We start from the raw sequence: 25,524 nt of genomic DNA, 5'->3' as shown, positions 1-25,524 counted from the left end.
TTACCAGAGTGGAGATACTTATTGTTACTGATTTTTTTTTAATCACAATATTCTGGCTTCTTTCTCAAAGATGAAGCCCTGTGCTTGCTTTACGAACTATTTTACGGTTCTGGTTTTATACATTAGGTTTACAAAGGGGTGCCTGAACTGTACATACAGTAAACCCTCGATTTAATGGACTAATGGGTGAAAGGGGTGTCCATTAATGCCAAAAATCTGTTAAATCCAAATCTGCAGGACTGGAGGCACTTTGCAAGGTGCACTAGGGAACTCCTCCGGCTCTGGTGGCTCCAGACACAGTGTCAGCTCCTCCAGTTCCAGCAGCTCCAGCGAGTTAACGGACCTTGGCAAGCCGGGACTTAGAGTTCATTAAATTGGGGTCTGTTAAATTGCAGGTTTACTGTATAGACCAAGCTCCTCTGAGTCGATGCATTTTGGTTTTTCAAGTGCCAGGATACCTCTTTTTTTCATTTTGCTTGCAAGCCCTTAAACAAACAGAGTAAGGACCACTCCAAGACAGTGATGCCTGGCTGAGCAGTGAGAATGAAATGCAATAAGCCTACTTGATTTTCTTATGTTTCTGATCAAATAAATGTTAAGGTTATCTTGTGAGGTACAGCACATGTCCCAGGTCACTTTTATATGATTTGGAGATTGTCTCAAGACTTACTACAAAAGAACTCCCTTTCTGGGATGTCTTCTTTTTTGAAAGCTCAAATAGGCTAACCCGAAGCAGGTGATAAACTTATTATTTGGGTCACTGGAGCCCTGCATCTGCAAGTTTTTGCATTCTCAGTTTGACAGACTATCATCTGAGTTTCTTCAAAGAGATTGGACAGTCCTAGAGCTTTCAAGTCAGCCTTTGGAATGGCGGATGAGATATGATTTTGTGTTTGAGTATCCCAAGCCAGTGACACCCAATACGGTCTGCATCAGGGGTATCAATTGAGGTCAGAAGAGAAAGTTTCCTCAGATAATTTGTTCTTAGTTTGACATGCTGACGGACTCATTACAAATTGTGCAGGTACCTTTTAATGTTGTAATAGGAGATATGGAATAGACTGAATAAGGAAACTCAGGGACAACAGAGAAAGGAGCTGCAATTTGCACTACCTTCTAGCAAATGACATTGCCAACAGGAAAGCTACTTTCCAACACAGGAATAGAAGACGTGCAGCTATGTGAAAGCCCAGAAGAAAAATGTAGGATGGAAGTGGAGGTTTTGAATAGATTTGATGGGCAAACATATACCAGTGGTTTAGGTGTTTAGATAGGCCAGTGATGAGAGTAAGTAAATGCTTCTGATTGCAGATTTTGGTGTCAACAATAAGAAGTTCAGCTTCATGTACTGGATTTATAGTCTTTGCTAGTCCCATCCTGACAGATCCCATATGTCAGATGCTATTACAGGAAGCAGTTACTAGTACTGATCTCAATATCGTAGGATTACATACGCTAGTCTGACTGTAAGGTTTCCCCTGGCATTGCAGGAGGCCCTATCTTTTATCAAAATTAGCACCACGGATGGTACGATTCAGTAGCCTCCAAAAATACTGAACTGAGGTTGGGATCCCAATCATCTCTTCTCTCTCTGTCTTCATGCTAGCTCTGACCCCGAGGCAAGCTGCCTTCCAGCTCTGTGCAGCTGCACTGCTGAAGTTTCCCCTGGGCTGCTGCTGCTGCTGCTCCTGTAGCTCTGAAGGGGGAATCTACAGTAAAAATAATGCAGCCCAGAGTTGTGGTATCTGTCTCTTGTAAGCTCTTTGGCTGTGTCTGCACTGCAGATGGGACAGTGTCTCCCAGCCTGGGTAGAAAAGACACCTGCTAGTTGTACTCCAGCTAGCAGGATAAAAATTACAGTGTGGGCCCTGCGGCACTGGCACGGTCTAGCTGCCCAATTCAAACCTGCTAATGGGGGGATGCAGGGGGCAATTGCCTTTGGGTCCAGCATTTCAAAGGTATGAATGCCCCCCCGCCCAAGCCACAGTAGGATAGGAGCCGGCAGGGGAAAGGAGTGGCACATAGTGTCATATAGGGGAATGAGCCCCACTGCAGGGCAGAAAGAAGGCAATCAATCAGTGTACAGAGGTTCCTCTCTAGACATTTATTGCGGGCACAATCTGGCCTAATGTTTTTATTTTAATGTGGATGGAGACCAATTAATAAGTCAGCAGCAAAAAAAGACCCTGGGGCAGTATAGAGAAACCTGGACCAACCGGCCCCATAACTAAATCTGGGAAACTTCCCCTTGAGGAGCTGCTGGTGCCTTGCGGGTAGAACCAGTCAATTAATCTGTCCTTGCTGAGAGCTCTGAAGCTCCAGGGGAAGGATCAGAGATGGATGGTTCCCATGTAGAAGGATATCTAAGCAATTTGTGGTTTTAGGATTAGTAAGAGACAGAGGCTAAGAAGATTAGTTTAGCCGACTTCTACCTGACTTCAGAAGGTAAATTAAAGTAATGCCAATTTCAGCTCTTCAGGTAACTACAGTCATACATTAGGATATAGCCCAGGACAACATTTACTTTGACTGGTCTAGAAAAATGCTTCCCAGATGTGCTAAGGAAGCAAGTTAAAGAGAGTGAAAGTATCAAATGTAACATATCTAAAGAGATTTCCAGTTATATTTTTTACCCGCTCAACCACATAGAATTTAAACTCAACCAAACCAAATCCAACATGTAAGCTGTTCAGTTTTGATAAGTAACTGTCCAGTAATATTACATACTCCACAAAAAATACTCTGAAAAGCAACAATTGGTAAACGATGGGAAAAATTGGAAAAATGTGTTTTTTTCCCCATTCTTAAAAAAAAAGGAATAATCTTCACAGTATTTGGTGGAAATTCCAAATGAAGGTGCAACAAAAACAGGAAATGTGATGATTTTACAGAGCCAGGAGATCAGGAAAAGGCAGGTGATGAGTTTTATAACAACGTTTCTACTTACTGTTTTTTTGCCTCTTCAAATTTATGCAGCTTTTTCCGTAGACCCCCCGATTTAAAGCCTTGGCAGTGAGCTGCTGGTGCTCCTATGGTTACTATGTCGTAATTCTGATCTGGATGGACAAAAAGTGCTTACAGAGGAAAGTTCATGATTTTTACTTTGGGTGAATCTTTAGAAATTCAAACTACTGAAAGTCAACTTCTCAAATACTCCTGCCAAAGACAGAAGTCTTCAGAACAATTTTGAATGTTAAAAAAAGTATGGAGTTGTGCTAGTGATCTTGAGAAGCTGCCATGTAATACAAAGTAAAAAAAAAAAACCTTTTGAACCATGGACACAATACTTGTTTTGGAAGACCTACAAACAAAACTATTCAAGTTCTGGGAGATGAAGGAGGATTAACCTTGATACTGCAGCCTACGATCCCTTCTAAGTGGAGGGTACACAAGGCAGCTATAGGTCAACAGCTGGATGGGGCTGAACATCAAATGAAAGGAGAAAATTAAGCTATTTACGAAGACTCAAGGTCAATCTAAACAAGTTAACATCTTTTTTTACACCCGGGCTGTGCTGTGCACACAACACTTTACAATGCAACTAAACTAAATACACAAAACAAAACAGGGAAAGCCTCTAATGTTGTAACAAACGGAAAAGCTGCTGGTCGCTCCTAAAACCAAAGGGGATCCAACAGCTTAATGCACTAGGTACAGCACAGGGAAGGAAGGTGAAAAACTTTGGTTCGGTCCCCTAGCTCTGATGCTGATGTGCTACATGACCTTGGACAAGCTCATTTACTCTTTGCTTTTGTCATCTATAAAACAGGGGTAATGATACATACTCTACTGAAGAGCTTTAGGATCTAAGGGTGGTAGCTGCTATTAAAATGTTAAGTATTGTTAATACTGCACAGAAGCTGCACTGGTTTAGGGGAAACATTACTGTGGATGGTGGAAACCCAAAAAAGAGAATAATGCCTACCCATACCTATACCCACACAAGAGAGAGAGAGAAAAAAGAGAGAGAAGTACCTGATCCCGCATCATCCTGGACTCTCATTCTCTGTATGTGTAAATTTGTGGGCACAAATTCCAATTTTTTATCAGCTTTCAAGCTACTTGCTTTAAATGAAGGGCCTGAGGAATGCAGCAGAAAAATATTTATTCTATAACAGCTGCCCTATAAACCATGACCAGCTGTCAGTGTCAAAACTCCTACAAGTGTGGATTAAGGCTATTTGCAACACTTGTGGCACCTTAGTGGGAAGTAAGATTTTAGTTTTCTGTTCACAAGGCACATACTGCTAGCAACAAGTGCCCACAAAAGCTTATACACTCATCCCTCGCTATAACAGCACAACTGGTTCCCAAATTTCTGCTCATAGTTGAAAACTCGTAATAGGGAACTAAATTACCATTACAATACACGTAAAAGTCTCGGATTGGTTCCTAGGTCTCCTAGCTCGGCAAGCGAGTGGCAGCATGTGGCACTGCTTCTGAAAGGTAAGTGAACCTTGGAGTTGTGGGTGGGGGGTGGGGACAGTTAAAGGCTGGGGGCAGTTTGGGGCCATGAGCGGAAGGGAGGGTTAAAACCTGATGGCGGGTTCGATCCATGGGGAGGGCGGGGAGGTTCAGGCTGCTGTGGGTTGGGTCCATAGGGTGGGGGTGGGGTTTTCAGGCTGCTGCAGGTTGGGGCCACAGGGAGGGCAGGAGGGTTCAGGCTGCTGCGGGTTGGGGCTGTCAGGTGGGCGGAGGGAGTTCAGGCTGTGGAGGGTTGGGTCTGTGGGGAGGGCGGGGAGTTCAGGCTGAGGCAGGCTGGGGCTGTGGAGCCAACGGGGGCGTTGAGGCTGCTGCAGGTTGGTCCGTGGGGAGGGTGGGGGTTTCAGGTTGCTGCGGGTTGGGTCTGCAGGGCTGGCAGGGGGTTTAGGCTGCAGCGGGTTAGGTCTGCAGGGTGGGGGTAAGGCTTGTATTAGCTGGGGGGGGAGTTCACTCATCTAGTGAACAAAGGTAGGTATATGTGTCCCTTGTTTTAGCGAGTACTCGTAAGTAAAGTACTCGTTTAACGAGGGATGTGAGCACTCCAAAATATCTGTTAGCCTATAAGGTGCCACAGGACGACTTCTTGTTTTCATGGGACTATTGTTTTCTCTTACTGTAGCAGATCCCTGGACTCAATCCAGCAAAGCTCCTAAGCACGCACTTGACCTTAAGCATAGGGAATGTTCCACTGACTTCAACAGAAAGTTTCTCATGCTTTGCTAGAACTAGGGCTTAGATCCCTGGTTCTCAAACTGTGGGTCAGAACCCCTTTTTAATGGGGTTGCCAGGGTTGTCAGACTTCCTGGGGCTCGAAGCCAAAGCCTGAACCCTGCCGCCAAGGCCAAATATGAAGCCAGAGAGCTTGGGCCTCACCAACAGGTCTGCAGGTCTTAAGCCTCTCCCTCCTCCCCACCCGTGGGTGGTGGGGCTCAGGCTTCAGTCTCCCATCCCGGGGTCAGGTAGTAACTTTTTTTTGTCAGAAGGGGATCACTGTACAATGAAGTTTGAAATCTCCCGCCTTAGACAAAAAGGTAAATATGGCACAGTGTCACAGCTACAGATGAATTTAATGTTTACTACAGATCATTGCTCCATTATGCACAGACCTATACCAGTTCTGTGCTCAGTAATTAACACTGTAATATACCGTCAGTCGCACACATGCTTGCCATTCCAACAACCTAACGTGGGATACACACTGCAATGTTAGTGTTTCAGCACACTGAAACTTTCAGTCCTGCCTTCCCAGGGTCTAACTTTACTCTCATGGACTGGTCAGTCTTCTGAACTGGAACATCACATGAATATCATACTTCCTCGCACTGGTCGCTGCTGTTCTGTGCTTTCAAGGCGACGTTCTTCCCCAGTCCAGGGAGGCCAGCACAAAGCCTACGTACCACTCACAGCACGTCCCACGTAACTTTGAAAATAGGACTTACGTGATGCCTAGACCTTTACTCTGACCCTTTGTGCATGGGGAATTTCACCGTGAGGGAAGACACTGCCTGTTACAACAGTGCTCTTGAATTATGACTGCACCCCATCCCCTTCCATTGATGTTAATAGGAGTTAGGGGTATAGAATAACACGTCACATCATGAGTACATAGTAAGAAAAGTACAAAATTGAACAAAATATACCCAATTATTTCCCTAATTATTTCTCAATGAAAAGCTGCTGGAATAATAGGATGAATAAAGTTACATCATTCCTCCATCTGGGCATAACTCAGTCAGTTTTAAAATTTCCTGTTTATTCTTCTTAAGCTTTTGAAAGAATTATGCACACAAACATATAAAAGACAAAAACACAGAAATCAAGTAATTTCCATAATACTTTAAAGAGATCTACGTACAGAAAACAACACTGAACATCTATCAAAGATTTGGGGATTCTTGAAATAAAAACTAAAACCTAAATCTAATAATAATAATAAATGTATAGCTATAGTAAAAGTTCTAAAATTATTATTAATGTAAGACGGGGTGGTCAACCCATAGCTCTTTGAGAAATGAAATGTGGCTCCTTCCCAGAGTCGCATGCCAGGAGAGCCATCTGCCGCTCTCTGCACATGCCCCAGCACTTGCTGTGAGAAGAGCACGGAGGCAGTGCTGGTGGTGAAGTTTGAAAAGGGGCTGGGATTGTCTGGCGCTGGAGGAGGGGAAGGGAAATGGGTAATAGCAGAGAGCTGGGAATGCCTGGTCCTGGAGAAGGGGAGGAGGATTGGGTTAGAGCAGGGGAGAGGATCCGGCGGGGTCCGGGCTCTGGGAGAGGGCCTTGAGCCATGTATTACATATTTATTTTATAGCAAGAAAGAATGCGTGTCTCTTTCACTCTGTCCACATGGCTCTTAGTCCGCAACTGGTTGGCCACGTCTGATGTAAGAAGTTAGAATGTACTGGGGCTTTCTGAAGACAGTTCTTTACCTATAAAAAGTCACCTCCAATTTATTTTTCTTTAGCTGAACCAGCACATCAGACTTTGTAGAGTGTGCACACCCATACATGTACACAAAAATCCTGAGGGAATTCTTTGCCAAAATGTGCAACTTTTGTTCATAATATTTCAAAATTCTGCAAAATTTTATTTGCCAATAAACACATGTAAAAGCTCCAGGACACTGGCTGCACAGAAGTGAGAGATCACCCTGCAGCCCTCCCCTACTGCCTGGAACACAAACTCATTGGTGAAGCTGCCACCCACCCTGATGCAGAGTTAGGGCTATGTTCTGCCAAGAAATAGTCTGTACAAAGTGTACCAGGAGCAGGCAGACAAGCTGAGCCCAGAAGAATCCAAGTGCGTAAGGATCTGGGTATGGGTGAGAGGGTTCTGTATAGGCTAATATGGGTGTGGGCAACTCAGTAGTGGGTCTGTGTGTGTGGGATTTGAATGCTCAGGGGTTTATCGAGGGGGTGAGTTCCAGGTTCAGAGGCAATGGAACTCTACAGGGGATCCAGGTGAAGGTGGTGGGAGATGTGGGGTGGCGGGTGGTCTGGTGCTAAGGGATTTGGACTTGCTAGCGTGGGAGTCTGGATGCAGCTGGCTGGGGCTCATTGGGGTGAGGATCGAGGTGTGTGGGGCCAATTTGGGTGCTCCAGGTACAGGGAGGCGGGATTCTGTGGGACAAGAGGTCAATGGGGGGGTGCCTAACAATGGGTGGTCTGTGTGCAAGGTTGGGGTGGACCTTGGTGCAGGAGTTTGGGTGCAGGGAAGTGGGGCTTAGCTGGTAGGTCTGGGTGCAGGGGGCTTCTGATGCTTGGTGTGGAGGGCTCAGAGGGATGTCAAGTGGGAAGCTTGTAGGGGTTCTGAATCTGGGGGTTGGGCGGATGCGGGAAAAGCTCCCTGTGTGATGCTCCTCTCCATGCAGCTGAAGAGCAATGGGAGCAGGAAGCAGGGGAGGGGGCAGAAGAGAAGGCACTTCTTCCTGGGGGGAGAGATTTCTAGGGGTGGTTATAACCTAGCCTTGGCCCTGACCTCTCCTGGCAGGAGGAGAGGAAGTGCACCCTCTCCTACACCAACCCATATGACAATAACAGCCGTGCCCAAGTGTACGGCCTGAGAACAGCAGCCAAGGCGTCCCCAAGGTGATTTACCTCCCCATCAGCTACTGGGGAAGGATACCTGACCACACCTGTGGCTACCCTTTGCTTCCCCTCAGAAGTAATGTTTTCAATGAGGAAGCAAACAAATCCGTGGGGGACATTAATCTGCTTGTGCACAGATGTGCAGAATTCCTCTGGAAGTAATACAATGAATTACTTGCCACTAAGCATATATATTACTAATCATTAATTACATATAGTTACAGAGAGGCAGCTGTGTTGGCCTGTACTTTCACAAAACAAACCAGCAGTCATGCGGCACTTTAAAGTCTAAAAAATTAATTTATTAGGTGATGAGCTCTCATGGGGCAGACCCACTTCTAAAGACCACTTCTGGCTCAGCCCCATGAAAGCTCATCACCTACTAAATTATCTTGTTAGTCTTTAAAGTACTACATGACTGCTTTTTTTGCTTCATTACTTACATAATACTTAGAGGACAGTAATGCTAATGGAAACCCACATAAGAGAATCCAGGTGATAAAATAAATAATAAAATAAAGAGAAGTTACTCACCGTAGTAACGGTGGTTCTTCGAGATGTGTCCCCGTGGGTGCTCCACAATAGGTGTCGGGCTCGCCCAGCGCTGCAGATCGGAACTCTTCCAGCAGTTTCTCCTGGATCACGCACGCGCCGGCGTGCGCCGCTCCCTTGTGTGCCCCCAGCCACGTGCGCGATCCGGTCCCCGCCAGTTCCTTGACCAACTGCCTCGGATGCTCCTGAAAAACACTAAACAGAGATCCGAAGCGGGGAGGATGGGCGGGTGGTGGAGCACCCACGGGGACACATCTCGAAGAACCACCGTTACTACGGTGAGTAACTTCTCTTTCTTCTACGAGTGTCCCTGTGGGTGCTCCACAATAGGTGACTACCCAGCAGTAACCCAAGTAAGGAGGTGGGTAATCGGTTTATGTGCAGCTTGTCCCCAAAAGGACTGCTGTCGACAGACGGGTGTCCTCTTGGTATACCCGATGTAGTGCATAATGCTTGGCGAAGGTGTTGTAGGATGACCAAGTCGCCGCTCTACAGATGTCTTTTAACGCGATGCCCTTGAAAAAGGCTGTTGACGCCGCCACTGCCCTGGTGGAGTGAGCCCTGGGCGGGGCCAGCAAAGGAGTCTTTCGAAGTTTGTAGCACATTTTTATGCAGGACACAATGTGCTTTGAGATTCTCCGGGAAGAGAGACCTTCTCCTTTTGACCTGGGAGCGAGAGATACTAGAAGCCTGTCCATTTTCCGGAAGGACTTAGTTCTGTCTAAGTAGAAGACCAACGCCCTCCTCACATCCAGGAGATGTAGGCGTGCCTCCTTGCTGGAGCTGTGAGGCTTCGGGTAAAACAAGGGTAAAACTATTGGTTCATTAAGGTGGAACTCTGAAGAAACTTTCGGAACAAAAGCTGGGTGCAACCGTAAGGTTACTGCCTCCTTGGAGAATACTGTGCAGGGCGGCGTTGCCATAACTGCTGTGAGCTCACTCACCCTGCGAGCTGACGTAATTGCAAGGAGGAAGGTTGTTTTTATCATAAGGAGATGCAGGGGAACTGTGGCTAATTGTTCAAAGGGTGGACCAGTTAGCGTGCTGAGCACCAAGTCCAAGTTCCACGATGGTGGAAGTGGTTTCCAAGGGGGGTACAGGTTTACCAACCCCGTCAGGAACCTGGTAACGATAGGATGGGCAAATACCGTGGGCCCCTCCTCTGTATGCCGGAAAGCAGATATAGCTGCGAGGTGGACTTTTATCAAGGATAGGGAAAGCCTGCCCCCCATGAGGTCCAATAAGTATTCTAGTATTACAGGTATAGGAACGTCAAGTGGAGCTAACTGCTTGGCGGAACACCAGGCTGTAAATCGAGTCCATTTCTGCTCGTAAGTCTTCCTGGTGGAGGTCCTTCGGCTACTTTCCAGGACTTGTTGTACTCCCTCCGTACATGTGCTTTCTAAGGAGCTGAGCCATGGATTAGCCATGCTTGTAGGCGCAGACCCCAAGGGTGCGGATGCACTATGGACCCCTGGGCCTGTGTGAGTAGGTCTGGCGCCACCAGAAGAGGGAGCGGTGGGCGATCCGACATGCGCAGAAGCAAGGGAAACCATTGCTGCCGGTCCCACGTTGGGACTACTAGAATCATGCGGGCTCTCTCCCTTCTGGCTTTCTGCAAGACCTTGTGGATAAGCACTGTGGGGGGAAACGCGTGAAGTAGGGGGCCCTTCCATGAAATCATGAATGCGTCCCCTAGGGAGCCCCGCCCCAATCCTGCCCTGGAGCAGTACTGGGGACACTTCTTGTTGTGCTGGGTGGCAAACAGGTCGATCTGGGGAAACCCCCACGTATGAAAGATCGGTCACAGCAAATCGGAGCGGATCTGCCATTCGTGCGTGAGTGCGAAGCACCTGCTCAGCTGATCTGCTTTCACATTGTGAGCGCCCGGCAATTACGAGGCTTTCAACGTTATGTTATTGGCAATGCACCAGTTCCACAGTCAGGCTGCTTCCGCACATAGGGCACGGGATCGGGCTCCTCCTTGTCGATTTATATAAAACATAGTGGAGGTATTGTCTGTATTGATCCCGACTACTTTGCCGTATATGTGGTCTCGAAAATGTTTGCAGGCATTGGACACTGCTCTGAGCTCCAGTATGCTTATGTGCAGTGACTGTTCCACAGGGGACCATAGCCCTTGCATCACCTTGTTGCCGATATGTGCCCCCCATCCTATGTGGGAGGCGTCGGTAGTAAGAAACAGAGATTTGTGGTTGGTGAAAGGGTACCCAATGAAATTTAATGTGGGTAAGTGTAAGGTAATGCATGTTGGAAAAAATAACCCAAATTACACGTACTACATGATGGGGTCAAATTTAGATACGACAGATCAGGAAAGGGATCTTGGAGTTATAGTGGATAGTTCTCTGAAGACATCCACGCAGTGTGCAGCGGCAGTTAGTAAGGCAAATAGGATGTTAGGAATTATTAAAAAAGGGATCGATAATAAGACAAAAGATATCATACTTCCCCTATATAAAACTATGGTACGCCCACATCTTGAGTACTGTGTGCAGATGTGGTCTCCTCACCTCAAAAAAGATATATTGGCATTAGAAAAGGTTCAGAAAAGGGCGACTAAGATGATTAGGGGCTTGGAACGGGTCCCATATGGGGAGAGGCTAGAGAGACTGGGACTTTTCAGTTTGGAAAAGAGGCGATTGAGGGGCGATATGATAGAGGTATATAAAATCATGAATGGTGTGGAGAAAGTGAATATAGAAAAATTATTTACCTTTTCCCATAATACAAGAACTAGGGGACACCAAATGAAATTGATGGGTAGTAGGTTCAAAACTAATAAAAGGAAATTTTTCTTCACACAGCGCACAGTCAACCTGTGGAACTCCTTGCCCGAGGAGGCTGTGAAGGCCAGGACTCTATTAGGGTTTAAAAAAGAGCTTGATAAATTTTTGCAGGTTAGGTCCATAAATGGCTATTAGCCAGGGATAAAGTATGGTGCCCCTAGCCTTCAGAACAAGGGCAAGAGACGGATGGCAGGAGATAAATCACTTGATCATTGTCTTCTGTTCTCCTTCTCTGGGGCACCTGGCATTGGCCACCGTCGGCAGATGGGATGCTGGGCTGGATGGACCTTTGGTCTGACCCAGTATGGCCATTCTTATGTTCTTACCCCTGCTAGCAGGTTTTTGGGGTTTACCCACCACTGCAGGGATTTGCGTACCTCTGTCGTGGGCGACACCACCCTGCGGACAGTGTGGGATGTCGGTTTGTAGACGCTCGCCAGCCAATGTTGCAGGCTGTGCATGTGCAATCTGGCGTTCTGCACCACAAACGTCGCTGCCGCCATGTGGCCCAGCAGCTGCAAGCATGTTAAGACCAGCACCATGGGGCTGTATGTAATGACTTGCACCAGTGAACTGATGGCGCGAAAGCGGGCGTCGGGAAGGTACACCCTTGCTGTAATACAGTTTATACATGCCCCTATGAACTCTATGTCTTGTGTGGAGTCGGTCTTTGACTTCGTGAAATTGATGACTAGGCCCAGCGAGGAAAACGTGTCCGCTGTGACACGTATCATGTGTAGGACCTCTGCCTTCAAGGCCCCTTTCAGCAGGCAGTCGTCCAGGTATGGGAATATAAATACCTCCTGTCTGTGCAGGTAGGCTGACACCACTGCCAGGGTTTTGGTAAAGACTCTGGGGGCCGAGGAGAACTCTGTACTGGAAGTGTTCCTTACCGACCATAAATCGGAGGAAGCGTCTGTGTGCCGGATGGATCGTTACATGAAAGTAAGCATCTTGTAAGTAGAGGGCTGCAAACCAATCTCCATCGTCCAGTGCCGTGAGTATGGAGGCGACTGTAATCATCCAAAAACGTTGTTTGTGTAAGTATCGGTTGAGGCCCCGAAGATCTAAGATGGGTCTCGAGCCTCCTGTTTTCTTCTTTGTGAGGAAATAGCGTGAATAAAAGCCTTTCCCCTGGAATTGTTCCGGCACTCTTTCCACTGCCCCTATGAACATAAGGTGGTCCACCTCCTGCTTGAGCCTCGCTTCGCAGGTAGTGTCCCTGAGGTGGGGCCTGGAGGGAGGTTTCGGCGGTGGGAGCAACTGGAAGGGGATCGCGTAACCCATGGCTATGATCTCCAACACCCATTTGTCTGCGGTGATCTTTTGCCATTGGGAGTGAAATGGTCTGAGGCGATGATGGAACAAGAGATGGGAGTGGCATTGCGCGATGGTGGTGATAGTGCAGCCCTCGACATGCCCGTCAAACTTGTTGCCTTTGGGCCTGCCCCAAGGACGTACGGCTTTGTTGAGAGCGTCGCCTGGGCGTTCTGTACTGTTGCTGCTGTTGATGTCGCTCTTGGTCGCAGCCCCGTTGATACTGCGCACGCTGTGGTTGGTACAGGTAGCGTCTTTGCTGAGGGTAATATTTTTTCTTCCTATACGGAGGGGTATAAATACCCAGGGTTCTAAGTGTAGCTCTCGAGTCCTTACTGGAGTGGAGGACCGAGTCGGTTGAGTCTACGAACAACTTTTGCGTGTCAAAGGGAAGACCCACAATCTTCACCTGTAGGTCCCTCGGGATACCCGATGTCTGGAGCCAGGATTCTCTACGCATGACTACTGCTGTAGCCGTTGAGCGTGCCGCTGTATCCGCCACGTCCAGGGCAATCTGGACTCCCGTCCTCGAAGCTGCATAGCCCTCCTGCACAATTGCCCTTAACACCAGCTTCTTATCTTCCGGAAGTGAGTCCATGAGAGAAGTGAGCCTGGAGTAATTATCAAAATTATGGTTCGCTAGGTGTGCCGCATAATTCACCACTCTCAGTAGCAGGGTGGAAGAGGAATATACCTTCCTGCCAAACAGTTCTAGCTTCTTGGCATCTTTGTCTGATCCCCCCGATTTGTACTGAGAAGTCTTTGATCTCTGCTGGGACGATTCGACCACCAGTGAGTTTGGTTGTGGGTGACTGAAGAGGAACTCCATGCACTTTGCCGGGATGAAGTACTTCTTATCCGCTCTCTTGTTCACAGGCGGAGCGGAGGCCAGGGTCTGCCATATGGTAGTGGCTGACTCCATAATGGCTTCGTCCAGCGGGATAGCAATTTTGGATGAAGCTGGGGGTCTCAAATTTTTCAGGAGTTTGTGATGTTTCTCCTGCACTTCTGCCATTTGGATGCCTTGCGTGAAAGCCACCCTTTTAAACAGCTCCTGAAACTGTTTGAGGTCATCCGGGGGAGCAACATCCCTGGGGGCCGTGGCCTCATCTGGGGAGGACGAGGAGGAACCACTAGGGTAAACCTCCCTCGAACTCTCCAGTTCCTGCGGCCGATGATACACTTGCTCGCTGGAGGATTGCAAAGGGAAGTCTCGGGGTTCTAAAATTAACTCCCCTTGAGATCACTGTGTTTCCATCCCCGGCCGGGAGTGTCCCCGTGGGTATTGGACCGCAGGAGGGGACCTGCCCCTGGGTGTAGGCCTCGGGTGTCTGTGTCCAGCATGATAAGGACAACCATGGCAGCACGGGCACGGGTCCAGGGATAGAGAGCTGGACCACTCTCGGGGTGTGTACCCCCGATGTCTGGGAGAGCGAGATCTCCGCGACGACACAGATAGCGGTGAAACTGGTTTGTGATAGTACTCCAAGGGCTCCAGTCCCAGAAAGGGTGAAGGTGGCCCAAGCCATGGTGACATTGGCTGGAGGAACGGAGAAGGGGGGTCTGGACAGGCCGGTGGAGACCCCGACCTTCTGGGTGGTGTGTGCAGCATAAGGGGAGGGCTTGTTGATAGCAACAGTGCAGCCCTATCCGAAGAAGGGCTGCGGTGCCGGGTTTTCCCTTTTCCCTTTCCCCTCCCCTGCGGGGCTGGCGCCGCCCCCTCCCACGCCGGGGATCTCAGCCCCGCTGTCAGAGCTGTGCTCGGCCCGCTCAGCTGCGGTGCCGCGCGGATAACGTCCTCCAGTGCCTGCAGGCTCCTTGCCTGTGGGCCCTGCACCGCTGGTGCCGCGGGAGTCGGTGCCGCCGGTTCCGGTGCTTGCCTGGCCACTGCTCTAGGTGCCGCACGTGCCGGCTGTTTTGTAATCAGAGGCTCAGCCTCTGCCACGTGCGCTGCTGTGCTGCCACTTGTCTGAGTATGCGGCTGGGGGCTGTGTGCTCCGCCCGTCCCGCTCGCTGAACCCGCCGGCAGGGATCGGGCTGGGGAGAGCTTCCTCCGTTTCTGCACCGAGGGGGTGAGAGAAGCCACCTTCCTTTTGTGGAGCCCAGAGGGCCCTTCTAGTTGAGGACTCTCCGGCAAGTCCGGCTGGAGAGCCTTATCAAACAGGAGCATTTTAACCCGCATTTCCCTGTCTTTCCTGGCCCTGGCTGTGAGCTTAGCACAGTGGGAACACTTCTGGGTAACGCGTCATTCCCCCAGGCACCGGATGCATTCACTATGCCCATCGGAAGCCGGCACAGCTTCGCGGCAAAACTCACACTTTTTAAAGCCTGAAGAGGACATTGCGGTGAGTCTTTTTTACTGTTAATAGGGTACTTGACACTTAATTCGTGCCAGTTTACCCGAGTCGCGGACACCAGCCTGCAAGGGGAGGCCTCCTGGCCTTCACATCCACTCGTCTTCTCCGCTCCTCTCTCTCTCTTTTTATTATATATATATTTTATTTTTTTTGATATTCTCTTGCTTTCTCTCTCTCTCTCGTTTTTTTTTTTAACCAGAAAAAATACAATTTACACATAGAAACACTATCTAATCTGACTCTGGCCGTAGCCTGAGCAGATTCTGTCTGCAGCCGATGGCGGTTGAGAAGGAACTGGCGGGGACCGGATCGCGCACGTGGCCGGGGGCGCGCAAGGAAGAGGTGCGCGCCGGCGCATGCGCGATCCAGGAGAAACTGCTGGAAGAGTTCCGATCTGCAGCGCCGGGTGAGCCCGACACCTATTGTGGAGCACCCACACGGACACTCGTAGAAGAACTAAATTTAATTTAATTCATTTTTAAGAAAATTGCAGATTACTTTTTGTTTTCCAGATCTCACTCATTATCTCCTGTTTTGTAAGTTAAGTTGCACAATTGACTATGATATTTATAAGTTAGTTTCTCTGTACAATTACTATAAAACTTTATTAAAGAGTACAAATATTTTATCTGTTGATTTTTCCTTACAAACCAAGACTAAAAGAACATTTTTGGTTCTGAATCTTTGTTTTAAAAAGAAAGCACATAACATCACAAACTTATTATCCTTTATTACTGAAAATAAATCTTGCTAACCTTTGTATTGATGCAAGTCAGTTAGGTTTTCCTGGTAAGTCAGTATAATTGTTTGGTACTGCGTAACTATTTGTCGACGAAGGCTCTCCCAACAGGGAGAGAGCTCTCCCAGCTCTTCCAGTTCACAAACCCTATAAGAAGAAAGAAAAATATCTTCAAGTAAACTGTACCCCTGAGCAAGAAGAAAAAATGCAAGTGATGTCAACACAGCAGATCCCACAGGGAGCCTGAAACAATGTGTCCAGGTTGTTTGGGAGGGACATAAGACCACTCCTGCAGTTAGTTGCCTTTGCTTCCCAGTCAGAAGTCATTTTTCTACAAGAAAGCAAAGAAATCTGCGGGGGACTGAATTCCGTGAGAAGAGTGCCACAACAACTGGTTTTCTGCATAAAAAAAATCATGGCTGGCATTAAAGAGAAGCAAGCAGGGCCACTGCCCAGGGCTCCATGCCACAGGTGGCCCCACTAAATTATATTGCTCAGGCTTTGGTTTCAGCCCCAGGTGGCATGGTTCAGGCCCTGGGGTTCAGCCTCATGGGGTAGGGCTTTGGCTTTCTATCGTGTGTTCCAATGAGTCTAATTCTGACCCTGCTTGGAAGACCTCCCCCCCCCGCCCAAAACCTGCTGGCGGCCCCACAGGCGGCTTTGAGCCCCTGATTGAGAACAACTGGTGTAAAGGACACTGAGCAGGGTCCAAGAGTCTGGGTTATAGCCTGTCTGAACACCTACACTGCAGTTAACCAGCTCCTTAGCCCCAAACCCACGGGCCCAAGTCACTAGGCATAGGCCAGGTGTGGGTGTCTAACTATCTAAGGCCTTCAGCCAGCAACATTCTTCCTAATGTCATTTACCCTGGGGACAGAGAGCTCATCAGCCAGGACAGATGCATCCCTGTACTCTCTCCATGCTGCTTTGTGAAATTTTAATATTCTCTATGGTCAGAAAAGTAGATATGTGCTAACGTCTCCTATTACAGATCAGAACGCATTCTAGCTGCCAAAAACACAGAAACAATTTATAGGCCCAACCCACATTCTTTGTGCGCCTGAAGACCTGCGGCCAGGTACCTGCAGGACACGCTCCACAGTGCCTCAGCTGGATAGCCTTTAGGAACCCCTGCGAAGGTGACAGCAAGCCCTCCCTCTACATGGGTAGTCATATCTCACTCATCACTGCAGTACCAACGTGCCTCAGGCAGTGCTGCCCCAGATGGCAGGTATGAATTAGGAACACACACAGATGCAGCCTGTCGTGCAGCCTTTTACCGTACAGCTGGACTAATTAATGCTTGCTGCACCCAAATACGACAGGTACAGGAAAAACTGTGTTACCCATCACCTCGCCAACTGGAAAGCTCAAAGAATGGACATTTCTGATGTCTCCCAACACACTCTAGTAACCAAATCTAGTCTATTGCTCAGGAGGATTTGCAATTACACACCCTGGGCTCTACTTTTTTCTGCTCAAGAGGCAGAAGACAAAGGAAGAAGGGTGGTATCAGGGATTTATTCAAAAAAGCAGCGTCAAGGGTTTGTCATGAGGCCACTGTGGATTCAGCGTTGTTCCCCACCCATTCCCAGAGCCAACCAGAGCATGCTGTGGGGGGTTCCAGTGGCAATTTAAAAGGCTGGGCACCAGCCACTGGGCCCTGGGGAAATTGCCCTCTTTCCTCCCTGTTGGTAGGCCTGGATTACCCTGAGCACTGTAAACTCCTAAAGCGCCTTCTGAATCATCAAAGAAAGATTAAATTATGTTCAGTTTAGTTTTATTGTTAAACTTATTTTTCGTGATCATGGTACATGTCAGGCACTCCCCATAGTACTACATGGAGACATAAGATAATCTACTGTATAGAAAACTTTTTATCTGTACACACCTAACTGCTTTAAGAAACCAACCACCCCGCAGTGCAGTACTGCTACTGGATTGTCAGGCACCTCTATACTGTTTTAGCCTTTTTTTCATTTTATTGAATTCTAATTCTTTGAAAAATGACGTTCCATTGGTAAGTATCACTCTTTGTTGAATGGAGTTTTGGACTATCCAGAACCTCCTATTCCTCCAACATGACAGATAAAGCTTTTACCGTCTTTTAGAACAGTTATCATTAAACATTTACCTCAGTTTTTAAAAATATGTTTTATAGAACTGCACTTCATGATCTGAATAATGCAAGCTCTACAGCATCACTTCCATTGTCACTTCCCACTTATCCTAACCACACTGTAAGTTGCTTAGATCCTCTTCTGCATAGATACCGATGTAAATTATGGTTTAAGTCAATGGGTTAGCCTCCAATTTGTCATAAAATGTCACAACTCCATTTGACTTCCCTATTTCTACTGCAGTCTCTTTGTTGTAAGAGTTTGTTCTGTAGTATTTCAGCAAAGGATGCACATCACTGCATGCACTGTATTACAACACATGTGAATTTGTTCATCCTTACCTGGCAGCATCTTCTTCAAGCAGAAGCTTCACAAACTGCCTGGGGATGTGCAGGGACAGTACACTCTCTGCCATCTGCTCCAAGATTCTCAGGTGGTTCCCATCAGTTGTGGGAAAGCGATACATACGACAAATGGCACCACCAAACACTAAAATATTAAAACCAGGTTACATAAAGTTTGAGTTTGAGTTCAGGGCTTACAAAGTCCCCACACCCACCCACCCATTAAACTGAGCTACCTTGGCTAGATTCAATATTGGGTGCATATAAAAATCCAAATTAACTCACCCACCTATCTAGTTTTTCAAACTTGATTTTTAAAAGAGGGAGACTTCTACTCACAAAAGAAAAAAAGTCCACAGGTATTAAAAAATGTTAATGCAAAAAAGGATAATGTATGTTTTGAATGTCTTCACATCCTATATATTATTTTTCCTGTGTCCATCTGTCTGTCTGGGAAAGGTTCTACCATGTTGTCCCCACCAGATTATGGAAAATTCTACAGCATTCAACAAAAATCCACAGACAGACAACATCCACTTTGCACTGCCTCAGAGTATAGATAATAAGCCTCAGAACAGAGTCTGTCATGAAGTTTTGTGAACACTGATTTCTATCTTCTCCAAGCTACCGGTTTCTTTACAACGTGATGATAAATCAGCTTTGGCTGTGAATCACAACAAGTTTCTGTCTACAAACTTTCTTCCGGCTCAAATTCTGCTTGCAAGTGAAGCTGCAACAGGTCTTCAAGTATTGAATATTTCCCCTAATACATAGGTTTGCAGGAGAAGGAAAGACTGGCCATGGTGGATGAATGTTATGGCAAACAACATGTAAGATATTTTGCTTCACAATGTATTGTTTGTGCTACACAGTGCTGGAGTGCAGGTGGCAAAATGAATTATTCTTCTGGGTCTTAATTCAGCAAATCTCACACACAGGCTTGAGTGCTTTGCTGAACTGGAGCTATGACGGAGGCAACACGAGATTAGCTGGCCTCGATAGTGTAAACATGCTTCGTAGCTAAGCACTTTCAGTACACACAGAGCAAAGAGAACAGTCTGAAGGTAGTGGAGCTATTGATTTCTGTCCAGATAGTCGCTTACCGGACTTCAGTAATGCATCTTTCCGTAATGAAGCATATTTGGACCTGATTCCTAAAGATTCTGTTAAACTTTCATCAACTGGCAATACAGTCTAAAAGACACAAATAGTAGAGTCTGTACAATGTAAAAATCTCAACATCAAGTCAAGCTAAATGGGTGAGACTCCACCTAAAGACAAGAAGGTAATAATTGAAACAGAGAATGTTCAATATAAGCACTGCATTCTCATCATGTTTATTATGAACTTGTACTATCCCAGACTGCAAGCTGAAATACTAAAAACCTCAGAACTTCAGATGGGGACCCACTTTTTATTTGTATTGCAAAGCAGCTAGCACCCTTCTGAGGGCTGTAAAAATAATGGGCCAGATCCTCAGCTGCTGTAAATTAGAACAGCTCTATAGACTACATCAATTAACTACCCATCTGAGGATCTGACCCATTAAATAATGTTGATAATCTCATTCTGAACGTAATATGGGTATACAGATTATATGACTTCAGATGTATTCATAATACAGTGTTTGCAGAATTAAACGTGTTGGCTAGGTCTACGCTGCATTCCCCTTCTGGAGGAGAAATGCAAATGAGGGAGATTTGCATTATCTCACACAATTATGTTTCCAAAAGAGGCTTTTCTATTTTGTTTCAGGAAGAAGGGTTCTTTCGAAAACGAGTTTTTTTTTCCCCAAAGGAACCACATCTACACAGCTGTTTTTGCTTTCGGGAAAGCCTCCTCCAGAAAGGCGATCGCATGAGATTATGCAAATGACACGTGAGATTTGTAAATCAGCACTTCATTTGCATTTTTTATCTTTCTCATTTACATTCATCCTCCAAAAAGGGGAATGCAATGCAGATAGATGTAGCCGTTCTCACAGCAGGCAGGCAACTATAAATATCTGCTCTAGAGAATACACATTGTTACCGTCAGAAAAGTTCCAGATTTCAGATGATAGTGTAGTTTGCTCTTTTAAACTATTTGATCCTATTTCTATTTTTAAAAGCCTGTCCTCCTGGGACTCCCATTTTCATGGACAGCTTCCAATCATCTAGTTTGGGGTACCCAAAATGGGGGGCATGCAATTTCAAAAGAGGGAGCACAGAACGATTGGCCTCCCTCCCCCCATGACCTCCCCTGCCTCCCGTGTCCTCCCCGACACAGACACAGGCAAGCAGAGTCGGACAGCAGTGTGCAAGCAGCTGCTGCCATTGTTCCACACCCATGCAGTGCCTCCCAGGAAAGCCAGGCAGAGGGCTCCAGAAGGCTGTCGCGGAGCAGTCTGTGACCCACACCGGAGGCACTGAGGGAGGAGTGTGAGCCATGTGTAAGTGACCTGCACCGCTCTGCTCCTGCCTTGCCCCCGCCCTTGCTGCTGGTCCCCCCAGCCCAGGGAGGGAGCCTTGAACTTTGCAGCCAACTTTGCCTGGGCTTCTCTAGATGCCCTGCGAGGAGATCCCAGGGGGTGCAGGGGCAAGCACTGGGCATGGGGGGAGTGAGGAAGGGGCGTGTAGAGGCTAAGGCAGCAGTCAGCAAGGACAGGGGGTGAGCCCCACTTGTGCCTGGATGAGTGAGTGAGGGACCCTGGCCAGCTCCTGCTCTACGAAAGGCAGCAGCAGGTGTTCACCCCACACTTCAGTCAGGGAGAGAGACTCGCCTGCAGCGCGAGCCCTGCTTAGTACGATGCCCGTATCATCCGAGCGCAGGGGTGTGCAAAGGGGGGAGGCATGATATTTCACAAGCAGTAGTACAGCAATCGGCCCCCCTCCCTCACAGCCCCCATGGGAGCACGGCACATCACCTCTGGATACCTTCACTCATTTCTGGGGCTGTTGGGGGCCCCTGCTAACTGCAGGGGAAAAAGTGGGTCTTGACTGAAAAGTCTGCTCACCCCGATCGAGTTTATGGGATTGCTTGGTATTGCCTTCAAATTTACACGTGCCCATCAGTGAATTTCTTGTAAAAACAGCTACTTCCCATAGACCTGGGCTGGGTAAAATCTGGCCTATGGGTCAGACTAAATACAGCCTCTGGACTGGATGCAGCCTGCCAAGCTGCTGAATCCGGCCTGCAGACACAGCAGTCTCCCTGCCTACCCTGCCCCACCACACCACTTAGAAAAGCAGCTGAGGGGCCCTGTTTGCCTTTGAGCAGCTGTGAGCCTGTGGGAGGAGGGGAGAGGCTTCACAATCCTATTGGCTGGTTTCTGGCAAACGGGACAGCCATCTACCCCACCATCACTAAGAACTCAGTCCCAGCATTATCTCCACTAGAGCCGTGTCTACACGTGCACGCTACTTCGAAGTAGCGGCCCTAACTTCGAAATAGCGCCCGTCACGGCTACACGTGTTGGGCGCTATTTCGATGTTAACATCGACGTTAGGCGGCGAGACGTCGAAGCCGCTAACCCCATGAGGGGATGGGAATAGCGCCCTACTTCGACGTTGAACATCGAAGTAGGGCACGTGTAGCCGATCCGCGTCCCGCAACATCAAAATAGCGGGGTCTGCCATGGCGGCCATCGGCTGAGGGGTTGAGAGACGCTCTCTCTCCAGCCCCTGCGGGGCTCTATGGTCACCGTGTGCAGCAGCCCTTAGCCCAGGGCTTCTGGATGCTGCTGCCGCAGCTGGGGATCCATCCTGCATGCACAGGGTCTGCAACCAGTTGTCGGCTCTGTGTATCTTGTGTTGTTTAGTGCAACTGTGTCTGGGAGGGGCCCTTTAAGGGAGCGGCTTGCTGTTGAGTCCGCCCTGTGACCCTGTCTGCAGCTGTGCCTGGCACCCTTATTTCGATGTGTGCTACTTTGGCGTGTAGACATTCCCTCGCAGCGCCTATTTCGATGTGGTACTGCGCAACATCGATGTTGAACGTTGACGTTGCCAGCCCTGGAGGACGTGTAATAATAGAAATAAGCTACTTCGATGTAGGCTTCACGTGTAGACGTAGCCTATAAGTGATAAGTAGCATTAGTAAGTGATTGGGCAGAGAAGAGGGCAGTTTGCAGACTATTATCTATAACACTGTCTTTAGCTAAGCCTGCATCTATCTGAGGCTGCTACAAGGTTAACACTCACCCGACCATTGATGGTGTCAGGAGACCGTGTTACAGGAGGCTTTTGGTCTGTTTTTTCCTCCATTTGCCATCCTATAACTGTGATGTTACCTACACGATCACTTTCAGCAGACCTGCAACAAACAAGTTATTGTTTTAGAGAAGGAACTGTTTATCACTAGAAGACCAATTGCTACTATGCACAGCATATTGATCTGTGAACTTAATGAATATTTTAAATTAGTATCAGAGAGGTAGCCATGTTCATCTGTATCTTCAAAAACAACAAGAAGTCCTGTGGCACCTTATAGACTAACAGATATTTTGGAGCATAAGCTTTCATAGGCAAAGACCCGCTTCGTCAAATCAGGAAGCTTATAACATATAGATACAAGAAAACTGATTTTACATGGGAGATATTAAATGACACCAATAGCACGACATTCACCTCATTCTGCGAAGATATTGTATGGCCCTGCTAGCTGTATGTGATCTTATATACTGTACCATACCTGCTGCAATATCTCTGCAAAATGTGAGAGGGTTATGGGGATAGCAGAACCTTCAAAAGTAACAGTCTTTACTTTGTCAATTCAAGATAGATTCTTACTGATCTTTTACAGTTGTTGTTTGCATTGATCAATGTGTAATGATGATTTAAACAGTGCTGGAGAGCAAAATCAAAAAAAGCACAAAAGAGACTACAAGAACAGGTCTAGATACACATAGAGCCTGGCACCTGTGGAGTCAAATTTTGGAAAGTACAAGACCGAGCAGATATGGCTCTGGATTGTAGTGTCTTTCCTGACTCAGCTCATTATTGCCCGTCCTAGCGCATCTTCGTGACAAAGCCAGTCAATTTTTGCTTTGGCTACGTCTACACCAGGCTAAGAAAGTCAATCACAGATACACAGTTCTAGCTACGTCAACTGTGTAGCTAAAATGGACCTATCTGCGCTCGGCTAACTTGGCTGTCTACACTGGGGAAAGTTGATGGGAGAGTTTCTCACACAGACCTCCCTTACTCCTCACGTCTTGTGAGGAGCACAGGGTCAATTGCAAACCCTCAGAGGTTGATTTTGCACATCTCCACCAGATGTGCGAGATTGAACCCTGGAAGATTGACCCTGAGCAAGGTCAATCTTCTGAGGTAGTGTAGACCTGCACTTTGTAACATAGCGGGGAGGGGAAGGAATCAATCCTCCTCTTGTCCCCTCCATCAAAAGCTATGTCCATGCTTTGGTCATCTCTTAGGGTATATGTATACTTACCAGGGGATGTTGGTGCACCACGACTATCTTTTGGGGATCAATTTTACCAGGTGTCTGAAGACACGGCAAAATCACTCTCTCTGCACTCAGCCACCAACCCTGGTATTCCACACTACCGCATGGAGTCAGGGACACTGACATGAGCCTGAAGTGGCCCAGTCTGTACCAGGGAAGAAAGTCGATCCTGATACATTGATTCTAGCTACACAAATAGGATGGCTAGAACTGCATATGTGGGATCAGCTTTGATCTCTAGTGTAGAACAGGCCTTACCTTCATTAATGAAACCTTCTCTTTGCTTCTCCTACCAATCTCTTCCAGGGCACTGAATATGCTACTGCTGCAACCATCTTTTTCTCCAGCCTCTTGGACCATGCTAATCCCCTGTAAAGATCCCCTCACTGATTTCCCTCAGTCTTCTACTTCACAGTCAAGATTATCATCTTCACCTTTAAGCCTCTCTAACAATGCAGCCCATTATTTACACATTTGAGCTCAGTTCCTCCCCTCATCACTCTGCACAAGCCTCCTAACTTCTCCCACCATTGATACCATACCTTCAAGCTGACCCCAAAGGTGGAGCAGTCTCCCTGTTCTTTGGAACCAAGTTATAAACCACACAAGACACACTCTTCCCCTGGAGCTTTTCTACATGAATCCATCAATAAAATATTTTTAAAAATAAGATTCAAGATATCTGCACTGCTTTGAGACCAGTTCTTCCTGCAGCTAGAGTGTTGTAAGGACAAACACACTGATGTCTGTAATTTGCTGAGATACTACAGAAATGGGGATATGTAAACATTTTCTATAGATAAGTAGGGATACAAGGTGGGTGAGGTAATATTTATTTGCCCAATTTCTGTTGATGAAAGTGACACTTTAATGCTTGCAGAGAGACTAGTAGCTTAGATAGCCATGTAAATAAGAAAAGCTTCTGGTTTTCCAGAGTGTGTGTGTGTCTCTCTCTCTCCATCGCACTGATGGGTACACTTTCAACTTGCAGAATTAAAGACAACTCCTAATAAACAATTACACTGTTCTCTTTCCTTGCTCCCTGCACATTTTGCCACCAAAAATCTATCCCAATATTTGAAGAGGTTCTTGTGTTCTACATGTTTTAATCACCACCCAATACCTGATTTTCATTAATGGAGCCCTTGAACTTTGAACACTTATTTCTAATAAAAATAAAAAACAATTTTCAGAATACGCTCTCAGGCCCTCCCAACCTCAGTGTTCCAGATGTTATCTTCAGGAGGAATGAAAATGCCTTACAAACCTTAGTGTTAAATGCAATCTGTGGTTCTTCTCCTGAAGTAATTCCTTTACAGCGAACATTCCAGAACCCAATAAATACATCTGAAAAGAGGACCATAGTTAGTGTCAGTGTAAGTGTAGAAATTTAAATTCATTATAGTAAACAATGATTAAATATCACCATTATAAATAAAAATTTAAGAACAAAATACTATTATGAACAAAATCCAGCCAGACCAAGAAATCCTAAAAACAAAGCAAAGCAAAATTACCATCCACAACCTTGGGATTTTTCCCAGCAGGAAACAAGACCTTTTCTTTCTCTGGGCTTGAGGGAAAGGGCTCTCCCATCACCCACAAGCCAGACCAATGGGCATGGAAACGGAATATGGGTGACTCATTTTCTATGCTAATGGGCTGTTTCCATGCAGACAATAATAATGAAGGTCCTAATTATTCCCTTCACCTTAAAGGCATACGAGCAAAGGAGAGGACTGGATGGGACTCAAAATGACCAGGGAGATGCATCATT

The 25,524-nt window shown here is 47.0% G+C and overlaps 1 protein-coding gene across 17 annotated transcripts in view; it reads right to left on the bottom strand.

The window, feature by feature from the left end:
• INPP4A (inositol polyphosphate-4-phosphatase type I A) overlaps positions 1-25,524 on the bottom strand; it is a 198,048-nt gene that overhangs the window by 42,025 nt on the left and 130,499 nt on the right. For all 17 annotated transcript variants that reach the window (XM_074991839.1, XM_074991868.1, XM_074991882.1 and 14 more), the window contains 7 exons: positions 25,015-25,094; positions 22,484-22,595; positions 19,409-19,499; positions 18,303-18,450; positions 15,858-15,988; positions 3,976-4,080; positions 2,948-3,056 (listed from right to left, as the gene is read on the bottom strand). In XM_074991839.1, coding sequence (XP_074847940.1) covers positions 2,948-3,056; positions 3,976-4,080; positions 15,858-15,988; positions 18,303-18,450; positions 19,409-19,499; positions 22,484-22,595; positions 25,015-25,094 — 776 coding nt within the window. The remainder of the gene's footprint in view (positions 1-2,947; positions 3,057-3,975; positions 4,081-15,857; positions 15,989-18,302; positions 18,451-19,408; positions 19,500-22,483; positions 22,596-25,014; positions 25,095-25,524) is intronic.

Source organism: Carettochelys insculpta, chromosome 1 (assembly GCF_033958435.1).
Source record: "Carettochelys insculpta isolate YL-2023 chromosome 1, ASM3395843v1, whole genome shotgun sequence".
Classification (NCBI taxonomy): Eukaryota; Metazoa; Chordata; order Testudines; family Carettochelyidae; genus Carettochelys; species Carettochelys insculpta.
This window is presented reverse-complemented; position numbering and strand designations above follow the sequence as displayed.